We start from the raw sequence: 12907 nt of genomic DNA, 5'->3' as shown, positions 1-12907 counted from the left end.
TGTGCGCGTATAATTTTATCAGCTGGGACAAACTGCTAGCTACCGAGATAACGTCCATCGTATTATCCCACGTTTACGAAATTAAAAATTATATAACGAAAAGATATCGTACATTAAATTCGAACTGCTTGTGAAACTTTAATACTTGGCGATAACATAAAATTTGTTGGACTTTGGCTTGTGATGGCTCTAACCGTCCTACGTTAAGTGAAACAGCCAAACGAATAATCAGACGTAGCAACCTGAATTGAATACGTTCAGTCGACTGAAGAAGAAAAACATCGACACCTACGTATCGTATCGAATTATCAAGCTTTAGAGAACCAAGGATTTAGAGAAAAGAGAGAAAATCGTGTAAATAAACCTCGTACACGAAAGTCTTGTTCATTCGCAACTCGTATATTTTGAAACGAATAGGAAACGCAAGCTCATAACCGAGATACGGTCAGCTGCAAAAATATTCAACGTTTAATCTCTAACCTGTGACAGGATTAGTCGCGTCCTCTATAATACGCTGAACCTTCTTCTTCTTCTTTTTTTAACTGTTTACCACCTTCCAGTATTTTTTAATTTAACTGTCGCCCGCGGCTGCTCACGCGCGCGCTCGCGCTCACGAATCTAGATGAATACTTTGCATCGATATTAAAATTCTTTCGAAGCGCTTCCAGACTTTGCTAACTGTAACAGCTTCGTTGTCATCAAAGACCTTTCCAGTCTCTTTTCATATTCAAAAAGAGACGTTAAAAACAGCTACCCATTTTTTTTCCTTTCAACTGGAAGTTACTGTTCGAAACTTGATTTTTCGATATTAATTCGTTTTCTTTCGAATAGGAAATCGATCGCTTCCTGACTACCTGTTCTTAGTACGAATACGTGGTAACGTTGTCGCGTTTCTCGGAGAGGTAATATTATAGAAATCGAACATGGTTCGATTCGAGCGGATTATAGGATGTTTTCCTGCAAAAGGAATTTCACTTTCGATCGATCGAAATTACTCGTAACGGACTAAATAGCCGATTTAACGGGCCGTGTCGTATTCGAGCATGACCGTTCGACCGCTAAAAAACACGCGAAACGTTCTGTTTCCTATCTAAAACATCGTCCTGGCCTCGCTCGCAAACAGCCCGCGCTTTTTCCATGGACGAAACAACACATGGTAATCGAGCAAATGAAAACTCGCCGAGCGAACGAAAGAAACAACGGGAACGGAAACGGGACAGGTTGAGTGGATGTGGTTCCATTCGATCGCATTCGTCGCGCCGTTTCGACGAAAATAAAAAAAAAAGAGGGAACAACGAAACTCCGAACAACACGGAAAAAAGAAAAAGAGAGGAGAGATGCTGCTGTTTCGCTGCCATTTCCATGGGAATTGAGCACTTCGAGAGTCAGCAGCCTCTCCAAACCGGCTTCGAGTTACTCGACAACTCGATTCGCGTTTTACTCGTCACGGGCTAGTTTCAGTCCGAATAAAAGACAAAACAATTGGAGATACGCGAAAGATTACTAACGCCGAAAAATAACGCGGTTCTCGTATAATCCACCCGAATCTTCTCGACACGTTTGCACATACGTTTTCGTCGGCCAATTACTTTCACCATTTTTTTACAAACAACCGTATCTTTTAACTCGATACTTCGTATCGTTTCTTTCGATTTTCTTCTAAATATTTAAATTAATACGAATACTAAATTACCTTCACAAGATATTTAATAATTTACTTGTACCGATGCACGGATATGACTCAATAATTAACTGGTTTAGCGCCGATCACCGGCAAGCGGCATAACAATTAAAGCGTTAAGTTAAGCGATGAACTATGAGCGACATGGAAAGGCGATTTAAACGATGACTTCGAATGAACGGATAGATGCTTCTAAACTGACTAGTTATGAATGATAGACGTCGAACGATGAATTTACGATCAAGATTGATAGAGACGCAACGCTTCGCTATTTCGATTTCTTAAGTGTTACCAAAATATCTGAAATTCTGTAAACGTTACGAAGAACAGATTTCACGAAGATGTACGTTTTATTATTAATTTTCCAAAGCACTTAGTCGCGTTGAACGGAAGAACATTGGAGGAAACTCGATTGTTCGTGTAAATTTCCAAATTGCTTGTCGTTCGATATAGAGAAGCTTTCCACGGTTTTCAACAAAATTCTATCAACTTTTGCGTGAACGTAAAGTCGAATCGAACGATCGTGCTGTGTTCTACATAGAAGCAATATCGAAAGTATGTACATACACGCGTTTCCTTCCATTTAGAGAATGAACGAACACGGCTGGCGAGTAAAAAGAAAAAAGCGAACCGTGTAATAAAATTCTATGAAATCCTTTATTCTTCGCGCGATCTATCTCCGCAACCTGAAAGAACCGGAGAGATCTTTCAAAGTTCCGGTTCACCGGCGCCCTTTATCTTTTCAGAAGAAGAAAACGAAAAGGAAAGGAAGATTCTTTTGAAACTATGCTTTCAGAAATCCAACGGCGATTTTACCGCGACAAGTTCCAGTTAAACTTTCCGACTCGACTTCGATTATACTATTAGCCGACGGTAAGCCACGCAGGATTTATTTTATAAATTTTGTTATTTCCATTCCATGCTGCTGAAGCGGCAACACGGTAGTCGGTGTATTAAAATATAGACCTTCTCGTATAACTAGGACAAGAAATAAGACAAATGTGACAAGGGACGTATGATCGGATAGAAAAGAAATAAAAATAGAGATTGGATTTAAGAAATACAGGATGGTGTATCGGTAGGACGGGCGGAAGGAATTCCAAGACAGGAAGATTACTCTTCGAGGAAACTAGAACGCCGTGTAACGTTATTGCTCCCCCGACTGAAAACATACATTCTTTTTCGAGATATCATCCTCGGGGAATGTCGCTTTCGACGTACCGTTCTCTCCATTTTCAAACAAACGTTTTTGATCATGATTCCTAGAAATCGATAGAAAAATCACATCGAAGACAAATTTCACATTGTAGCGTTATCGGGGTATAAGTTTAAATCGGCCTTAATTCGGACCAAATATGTTCGCGACTAAAATTTCTGTTAACAATTAAGCGTTCGAATTACGGGATGTAGCGAGTATCAATTTTCAGTCGCAAAGTTCCAGCCTAAAAAATGATAAAAAACTTTTTCGTTCGTTTTTTATAAGCAGTGACAATGTGCCAGTTAACAATGCGTTTTCGCGTTGCATGTACTGGCTTTCGTAAACAAAACGTATTATAAAAACTGCGAATCACGATTCGCGAACAACGGATTAATAAACTTCTATTCAAAACCGCTGACGTTCGTACAAGCTGTACGGTTCCAACGCATCGATGTATAGGAATAATGTATAGGAATACTTAATAATTCAAGAAGCGAATAACGCGAACAAGAGCTGATAAATGACACCGCGATAAATTAGCGTTTCAAAGGTTCGCTGAAATAAAGGTGTAACGCTGAAGGGAAGCTGAATAACCTTTCGAAAGAAATTTCGAGTTGATTAACGAACAGAATTCTAATTAAGCGAGTTAACGGAATTACCATACAACCAGCCGCAATATCCCTAAGTAGGAAGCCGGTTCGTTAGCTACTTTGGAAGTAAGTCGCAGCTTCCGGTCGTCGAATTTACGAATAATATTCGTTCGATGTAAATTTGCAGCGCGGTTGAATGCGAAATATCCTTAGCCTCTCCATTCCTTCGACGTTCAAAAGTTTCTTCTCGTCGAAGCAAAGGGACCGAAGACACGCGAAACCGATAAAAAAATGTGTCTTGTTCGAATTTCGCGGAAACTTCGTAAGCTTATTAAGCGGACGAAATATTTTGATCTGTCGAGTCGCAAGTTTGAGGAGTGGTCAAACACTGTCCGAAGAAAGCGTAGCGGATATGAGAAAACTTTCTAGCAAAAAGTTTGGGAAAGCAATTTGTCGCGATATTATCATTCTGCTTGGTCGTTATAGAGAAAAAGTATAAATTAATCGGAAATTTTTGTTTCCTTTTTGGAAGGGAACGTTCTAGTACTATGTAGTTCGAAATATTAGCTGCGTTTGAACGTAGCGGAATATTCGAAGCGACGAAAGTTGGTCGGCTAGGAATGCGGCACGGTACGGTGCGACAAGGCGAAGCGAATCGATGTAATTTCGCGTAGGCAGCAATCGTTGCTCGACGAAGATATTCCACGGGGTTTAACTCGCGCACCGTTCTCTCGCTAATTGCCTCGTAAATATTCCACTCTGTCTTTTCAGCCGACTTCCACGGCTACGGCGTAAACTTTCAAGTTGCCGTCACTCGATATTGCGATATACGTATATTAATTTCCTATGGAAATCCGACCGAGGTGTCGGTTGAAGCGGCAATAATTTTCAGATTAAAGGGATTCCGCGAAAACTGGTCAAACTATAATCGAAACGATCGCGAAACATCCAAGTAAACCACTATGCCTTTGCCTTTGCCTCTGCCTTTGCCTTTGCCTTTGATTTTACCTTCACCTTTACCCTTACCTCACCTTATCGTGCAATCATTTTAATTAATCGAGACCAAGGTGCGACGTCGGGTTCGCGCGTTCGGCTGAAAGAAAGGGAAACGGGAAATTGCAAAAGCATACGATGCATTCTCGCGTAAAATCCATACGTCGCGTCGCATCGCTCGAATATAAACGAATGTAATCCGTCAATTTTTAATAACGCGACCTAACCAGAAAATGAGAGCTTTCTTTTGCCATCGAGAAAATCTTCCTCGAGATCTCTATGTACATACGTATATTCGGACATACCTAACACGATACACGTGTCACAGCAGCAAATCTGGAAGCTTTGGAAATGGTTCGGCGATGATCGCGTTGCGGCTTATCAGAGAGGTAACACGCATTTCGGTAACAACTCTATCGATACCGTCATCTGTCAATGACATTGACACATGGGGTTGCGTTGTTCGAGGATTATTCGACGTTACACCATTAGGCAGCGTACTCCGTTACGGAATTACAAACCCTTCCCCACCCTCGAACTCACCTCCCGTGACACAGGATAATGAAATACCCATGCGTTCAAGGTGTCAAGAGAAAAACAAAATCCTCTGGTTCCATGTTTTTCAAATCGTTTGAGCACACACCGGCTTACCTGCACTTTATCAACGTTCATTATTTGGGATTAAAACTGTCGTCCAGCCGCTTCGGCGACTGAATACGTTTACCGCGTTAACCCTTTGAACAATGGATTTTTAGAGCACGGCCACTGACCACCAACAGCGACTCTTTTCGTATACTTGCACCTTTTACTTTGCAACGGGATTACGAAAAGTTTCATGGGCTTTATTCAGGAATATTAGAAGTAACGATAATCGACTATCACGATATTTGAAATTCGATACGTATTTACATACGAACCGTACCTCGAACGGTTAAAAAGTCCGCGAAGGGAAGAGTACGAGTGAAAATAAAGACGTTTCGTGAAACGGACGATCGAAATAAGCAGAAATATCTTTGAAATTTCGCGGTGAGAATATTAATAGAATGGTGCGATCGACTCACCGTTCGCCTGAGGACAGTTCTAATGGTCTCGACTTCCTGTCTCGTTGGCCAACGCGTATAGACGACCCCGCTGAGCAGCAGGACAAAAACGGTGATCCAGATCGTCCATGTCAGGACGTTCCTCGTCCTGGCAAGAAGTTTCTGGGCGGTCCTCGTCGAGATCACTTCTTGCGGCGGTATCTCGAGCTTCTGCGCTTTCCTCAGTATATCCTGCAGTCGTCTCTTAGCCTGTTCCACATCCGGCACCCCCATTTTCTTTATTTTTATCGTACCTCCACCCCGTTCGTTGATCCGTGGCCCGTAGCTTTGACCTCGCAAGATCGAATCCTCGTCGGTGGCGCGCACCACGGCTCAAGATGGAGACATTAAGAGTAGCAGGCTCGTAAAGGCGTTCCGTACAGAATCATCCTCGTGGAAACGGCGAACCGTCGATTCCCTGGAAAATTTCACCCTCTCTCAGTTTCCTTCCTAATTCCCCCTCTATTGTTCTTTCCGACGTTTTCATCGACTACCGGTTCCAATTCAATTTCCTACGTCGATTTTCATCGTTTCGTTAGCTAGTTAACTCCGATCGGTTCTCAGATTGCTCGTGCTCCGGTTGTACTTTTTAAACTTTCTCGCCGATACACTCGGGTGCAAAGTTTCCGCGTTACGATCGAGATTACCGTCGTCGTCGATCCCGCGTTAACGGACGCGCGACTCGAAAGAACAACCGCGAGGGTATAAGGGAAACGAAAGAACGTAAAGTAGAGGTTAGCCGAGCGATTCGACCTTAAACGAGTCGGTACTTAATGCCGTTCGAGAAAGTTGGTACCAGAGACCCCCCGCGCTTTGCTTCGTCCCTTTAATCGATTCTGAAATTATTCCCAGCGCACCGCGGTAATTACCTAATAATTCCAGGATCGATCCACCGACAGGAACGATGCAGCATACAGAAAGAGAGAGAGAGAGAGAGAAACGGAGGTAGCAGAGAAAGGGGAGAGACTCGAACACCCCCTAATTTCTAGACCCGCCAAAGTTCGACCCACTTTCGAACCAAGCTCGAATTACAAAAGGTTTACTCAGACGCGGCAACGTCTCGCTCCGACTAATTATTTTCTGCCAGATTTGACCTTCTTTTCTGCTTTTCGTAAATTCGCCTTTTACTCGTACAATTTCAAAGCCTCGTTACAATAATATTTTCAAATTAAATTGAAATATTAAATGCCATATGCCGAATCAAGTCTAAAATTGTTTCAACCAAGCTATCCGACATGTACAAAGGTGATCAGGATAAACTGTACTAATTTTTCCATTTAAAAAGGTAGCAGTAGTACGCGGCTCGACGATAATTAATTTCTCGGATAATTCTTTGAAAATGGCTGTCGAGATCTCGTACGCGCACGCTTAAATTTTCTTCGAGAAAGTTTCGTCGCCGTTCCCACCCGAATTATATTCGAGCATCGGAGCGGTAAGGAAAAAAAAATCTTTTGTGAATCTTTCAGAAAAGTTCCCTGCCCGACCAACTTCGCAGCGAAGAACGTTAAGGGGGAAGAACAGTTTATCTTCCTGGAAGAACTTTTCTCTTGTATGCCGAGGAAATACCCTTTCGATCAAACCACGCCAACGAACCGCAACAGCACGAGAGAAGCGGTCTTCTCCATCAAGATTCTCTTTCCCCTTTCTCCGACTCTCTCGCGCTCTCTACAAGAATTATATCTATCTTTATACCATTCTTAATCCAAGCGTTCTTCGTGAAACATTTTTCTTCTAGAGATTCATTGCTTCCCCGATGACCGATGAAATGAAATGTGGATTCTTAATGGAAGGCCGATGAAAGGGTTACCGTTAACGACGGCTACTCGATTCTCCATTTATTCGCGAGCTTCCCACCGATTCGATACCGTACAATCGCAAACTGCTTCGATAATTATTCACAGCTTTGAAGTACGGTCGAGTGATCTTCGATAAACGCGACGAAATAAATAGCGTATTTCCATCGTTTATTTTCGCTAAAAAAATAATCCGAACGTTTCACGCAACGAACGATAGTATAATTGCTTTCGATAAGTATTCCACAATTTTTACAAATTTTTACAAATTTTTTCAAAGACAAAAACGGTAGAGAAACTAACTTTCCACGCGAATCATTCGATTTATCGACGAAATTTGTACGCTTTTTACGCGTTTCCTACTCGAGCTCTCGTAGATATCCGACATTTTCGGCGGTAAAAAAGCGAACAAATTTCCAGCTACGTTAAGCGTCGAATAATTGACGGAATCGCGAATAATTCTCGTAACATGAAAAAACAGCGCGATTGCGGTGCTGGGTACTATTCGAGCGTGTTCCTGCAATCGGCCGCGGTACTCGAACGGTTAAGAGGGCGGCTCGAAAGTGTATTCGAGCGATGCCAAGTGCCGTTACTCTCGCGAAATTATTCGCGACGATACCATTGGCGTTCGATTTCGAATACGAACAACGTTATCCGAATGGAAAGCCCTCGTTATGCTCGATGCGCGTTTCGTACGAAACGTTTCGCGTTTGCGAACGCTTAACGTCCACGCGGGTACCAAAGCGACCTTCGATCGTTCGAACGAACGAATCGAATCGATTCAAAGGGATTCCGGCTTCGATTCGTTTCGACGAATTTAGCGAAGGTAAGCGAGGAAACTGGATACAAAAATGTCGATTCTTTGGTTTTTAATGTTACTCTATAATGATCTCACTGTCAAAAGAATCCGAGACGGAGATTCGATATGTTATCGTCAAGTTACAGGGGTTCATAAAAGGTTTACAGTTTACCGATGGATACCGGGCATTCTTCAACGCGATACCGAAACGGTTAATTTACGATTCGAGCGCAAATAACGTCCCGCAAAATCTCGGTTCCCTTCGACGAATAAAGTTACATCGTGTTTCTCGAGATTCCTACGGAACACCTTTAGCGTTTACGCGTTGTAACTTGTTACGGAGCTCGACGCTTAGCCGCGAGCGTTCTCTTCGAACAAACCTTAGCGTTGTTTTCGTTGAAACATCAGAGAAGTACGTACTCTTCCCGGGTTTAAACTTGCCGGATTTCAAACATCATTTTCCATCGTAATTCAGCGAGCTTAAATAACGTTATCGAACAATGATATTCGAGAGCAAGGTACTTATGTAACGCCGTTCAATTTTTACCGAATTGTAGTAGGAATTTCTAAGTATCGGCTATTTCGCCGGATAAAACATAACGCGACAGCAAATCGACAAAAAAAATGAGAACATTAAATATTCTTGGGGACACCTGGAAGCTGCAAAGTGCCCAAGGATCTTCCGGCCATCGGAATAATCGAAATAAACGATCCGAACGAAATGGAAAATTGACAGCGATTCGAATCACGATATTCTACAACGATTAAAACGAGCGAAAAGTTTCGAGCGATTGAAACTTTTTTAGAACTTACGATTATTGATGTACGACGTTCGCTGGACCCTGCACCCGGATGGTCCACGGTCGCAGGGTACGTCGCGTAATCGGTACCGGAACCACCCTCGATGGAACGTAGGCCAACGATGGTTCACGGTATGGTTCACGTCGTCGCGCGTCTACGAAATCGTTGGTACGATCGAAACATCAACGGGACCATTTATCCTCGTAGATACTCTTCGGGAAGCGTAATCGCACCGCCTCTCGTAGCGAAACACTGTTGCTCGTAAACGCGAAGGGAAAGGACCGGTAACACGGTCAACGATAACACTTCACGCTGGAAAAAATATCACGAACCGTTCGAATCAACTTTTTGACGTCGCGCTGCGAACGTAAAAATCATGAGGCGCGTCGCGTCGCGGCACGACACGGCGCGACGCAACAGAATAGGCGAAAACAAGGTCACGGATGAGAAGATCGATCGTAACCCGAGCGAATACGGGTGAGAACTGACCGGCCTCGACGAGGGTTGCTGTCCTTATAGATATAGGACAGACAGGTAACGCATGCGTAGAAGGTCGTCGCGCATGCACGATTCGCGGTCGTTCCACTGCGCTTTCACGCTGCGGACAGAGAGCATTCCGGGTTCCGACGGAAGAAAAGCTTTAAAGATCGAAGCTGATTGGTCGATCGTGAGAGGAAACGAGTCAGACGAGGACAGAAAGTCGGTCGTTCGGTCAGAAAGCGACAGTGGTAAGGCGTATGAAGCGGCTAAATGCCCAGGGAGTCGCGCAACATCCTGGATTATTCGTAGATTATATCAACGGCGCCGAATGAAAAAGTAATTTACAGACGGTCGTTTAATTTCGATCGTCTCTCGCCCTTCGTCGCGTTTTATGCCTGGTCACGTCCGGCCCTCTGTTTCTCGATGTTTATCTAACCACAGAAATTTTTCTATCGTCACGCGTCACGATAACGTTGCGCGTAAGAGGATGAACGATACGAGATACAGCGAATTATTTATTTCGATTATACATATAAACGTTCAATTTATGGGCAAGAAACTGAAATATAAAATAGAAAAATTATATACAATGATTACATGTATCGACTTAAGTAAACCTGTTTCGATAGTCAAAAACATTGTAACGGTGAAACTTTGATGAATAACTATTTATCAAAACTACAAGAGAATTACAGAACTTTTCTTACCCTGTTTAGTACGAGTTTAAATCTACATTCATCGATTCGTTTATTTTACAACTCTTTCGTCATAATTTTGATGGACGATAATATATTTATTTGCTCATTTCCTCTGATTGTCTGTGACAGATTTCACGTTCGAACGATTCATTTATTTGAACGTGGAATAAAGCGAAACATATAAAATATTCCCGATGGTCACGCGTCGTTTTCACCTGTTTTCATTTCCGTAAACGTTTATTCGCTCCTCGAGGAACTTGACGGGAAATCGATGAGAGTTAATAAGATTAAAAGACTTGGCGCTCGAAGCGAAGAAAAGCAATTAGCTCGTAGAATTTAAGGCAGCGTTACGTAGCGCGGCACCGATGCCATCGATAATAAACGGTGCAAATATTTTCAATCAAAAACTTTATCGTCTAAATATTGTTATTAAAGAGAATGCTCCGAAATGTTGAAAGGAACTTGTTTGGCCAAATATTCTTGTTAAATACGCGTATGCTCATCGACGGCATAAAAGTTGAAGCGAAAAATCCGCTAACGGTTAACGTTACGCGAAGAACGGCGAAAGAACGGCGAAAGACAAACCGTACCGAAATAAGCGACATCGCGAAAGTTAATTTCTATTCTCGTCAAAAATTTACGTTCACGGCACCACTTTGCCAGGTCGTTAACCCGTGTCGCTATTGCTCTTTCTGATTCGTAATTTGGCTCCAATTATTTTTCTTTGATCCGATGAAGAGAGACAATCACAAAGATAAATCGAGGAAGTCAAACAAGGAAGAAATGCTACGTAGCCGATCGACCGTGAAGATAACGAGTCAGTTTAACGAATGAAATTGTTCCTTCTTGAAATTTTCTTAAATATGATAAATGAGACAAAGATCGCGACAGAGAAACGTCAAGTTACGAAAAACGAGCTTTCGAATGAAGAAATCAGGAATAACAAGACACAAAATTAAAGATTACGTGAAACGATATATAAAAAATATCGAGTTACCGTGTATCAAATAGTCGATTTGGACGCGTAAACTTTGAAACGTTTCGATGACATAAAGGTATCATAAATGGCAACATAAATTACGAACCATGTATTACGTTAATCGAAAAAAAATGACGAGCGAAGCGAGATCAAACGCGTGGATTAATAGGTGCACTTGCGAAAATAAAAAACAAATACATAACGAGTAATAAACGCTGCTGAAAAGAACAAGAACAACGGGAATACGAAGATACGGTAGCGTAGAATCTACAAAGACTCGGAGATCGTTATTCGAGATTCGCGCTAACGCAAAACATTAATGGAATAAAGAGAATTTCCCTGGTAAAATTTAAGCACGATACGAACGGTGAATTTATTCGATAACATCGAGACAGTCCCATTTGCAGAAGAGCAAATGGAAATCTTGAATGATCAGCGAAGGAAACGAAGGGAACGAGAAAAAGGATAAAATATGATTTTTTAGTAGATAATAAGATAGGGTAGATGGTATCGAATTTCCAATCGACAAGAGGGAAAGAAAAAGAAAAATGTTCTCGTATCGGACAGCAAAAGGGTAGAGGGTAGAAGGCGAATCTAGATATCGGGGCGCGAATTCTCCATGGGGCATACATAGATATTGCGTTAAGTCGGGCAAATCTGCAGAGAGGGATTCGAGGCATTGGAATCAAACGCTAAGTTAGTATCCGAGTTTCAATAGGAACGAGCGAAATTTGAAAAGGTAGGTAATCTGCGTGTCGCCGGAAGCGGACTAAGCGTAGGGTGTCGCGATGCGATCGAAATAGCGATACTTTCACGCGAAGAAATCGATCGAAAACGTAGAATAACATTTCCTCGAACAAATAAGTTGAATCCGTGAAACATTTTCTTTTTATCGCGCGTCCATCGATGCAAAGGAAAAAGTATTCTTCGAAACTTTTGACTTAGTTTCTAGCGCGTAACCGCCCTCGGCCGATTTATATCAGCAGTTACACCGGTCTCGCGATACGAACAAACAAAGATAAAGAATCGAGTACCGCGTACGAACGAATGTTTCGAGCAAGGAAAAAAAGTACATAACGCGAAACAGCGAAGCGAGAGGCAATACGGAAAATTGAATGGGGAAAGCTGAAACCAAAGCGAGATAACGATCACGCTCGGAGAAGCTGCAATTAACGAAGCATCGTTGACCTGGAAAAAAATTGCTGAAAAGGGAAAACAAAGGGAAGCAAGAGGGAGTTGAACGGTGACATTGCTGGCAGCGTAAGTGTTCCGCGATTAAAAGTTTTACCGCGATGAAAGTGAAACGGCGAGAACGCGGGACAGACTAGAATCTCGACAGAGATCGACGTTTGAATACCGTGTGGTCGTTTGTCAGGGAATCGCGAAGCTTCCCACGGGGCATAAGCTACCTCGCTATGCCCTCTGGACTCTAGACGAACCCGTATTACCTAAAAGGATCGCAGCTTCGAAAACCTTTAGGTTAGCTCGTCGCAAACCGCCTGGGCTCATTCGTCATCCTCGAGAAACATTCTCCGGTATACCCTCGTGATTTCTCTGTTAGCCTCGTTAAATGATTTGTAATTTCGTAGTTTCAATGTTTTCGCGAATGGTATGGGCAAGATACGCCGCTAAAGTTTGCGGAAACCTCGGACAGAAGTCGAAATCTCAGCTGTGGGAATTCGTACGTTTCGAAGATGCAGATTAATGCGAATTAAAGCATGGCAATAGGAACGCGACGCGGGCCGATACGATACGCGACGCACGAAACATGCGCTAGATATATTTTAAAGAGGATCCTCGAAGCGAAGAACAGGAA

At 42.6% G+C, this 12907-nt stretch overlaps 1 protein-coding gene across 1 annotated transcript in view; it reads right to left on the bottom strand.

Moving 5' to 3' along the window:
- The window catches only part of LOC100880398 (uncharacterized), a 52836-nt gene extending 43368 nt beyond the window's left edge, over positions 1–9468 (bottom strand). Inside the window, exons 1-2 of the mRNA XM_012296946.2 lie at positions 8947–9468; positions 5524–5959 (exon numbers count right to left, since the gene is read on the bottom strand). Of these exons, the coding sequence (XP_012152336.1) occupies positions 5524–5775 (252 nt within the window). The 5' untranslated portion in view covers positions 5776–5959; positions 8947–9468. The remainder of the gene's footprint in view (positions 1–5523; positions 5960–8946) is intronic.
- Between the last annotated feature and the right edge of the window lie 3439 nt (positions 9469–12907).

Source organism: Megachile rotundata, chromosome 4 (genome assembly GCF_050947335.1).
Source record: "Megachile rotundata isolate GNS110a chromosome 4, iyMegRotu1, whole genome shotgun sequence".
Lineage (NCBI taxonomy): Eukaryota > Metazoa > Arthropoda > Insecta > Hymenoptera > Megachilidae > Megachile > Megachile rotundata.
This window is presented reverse-complemented; position numbering and strand designations above follow the sequence as displayed.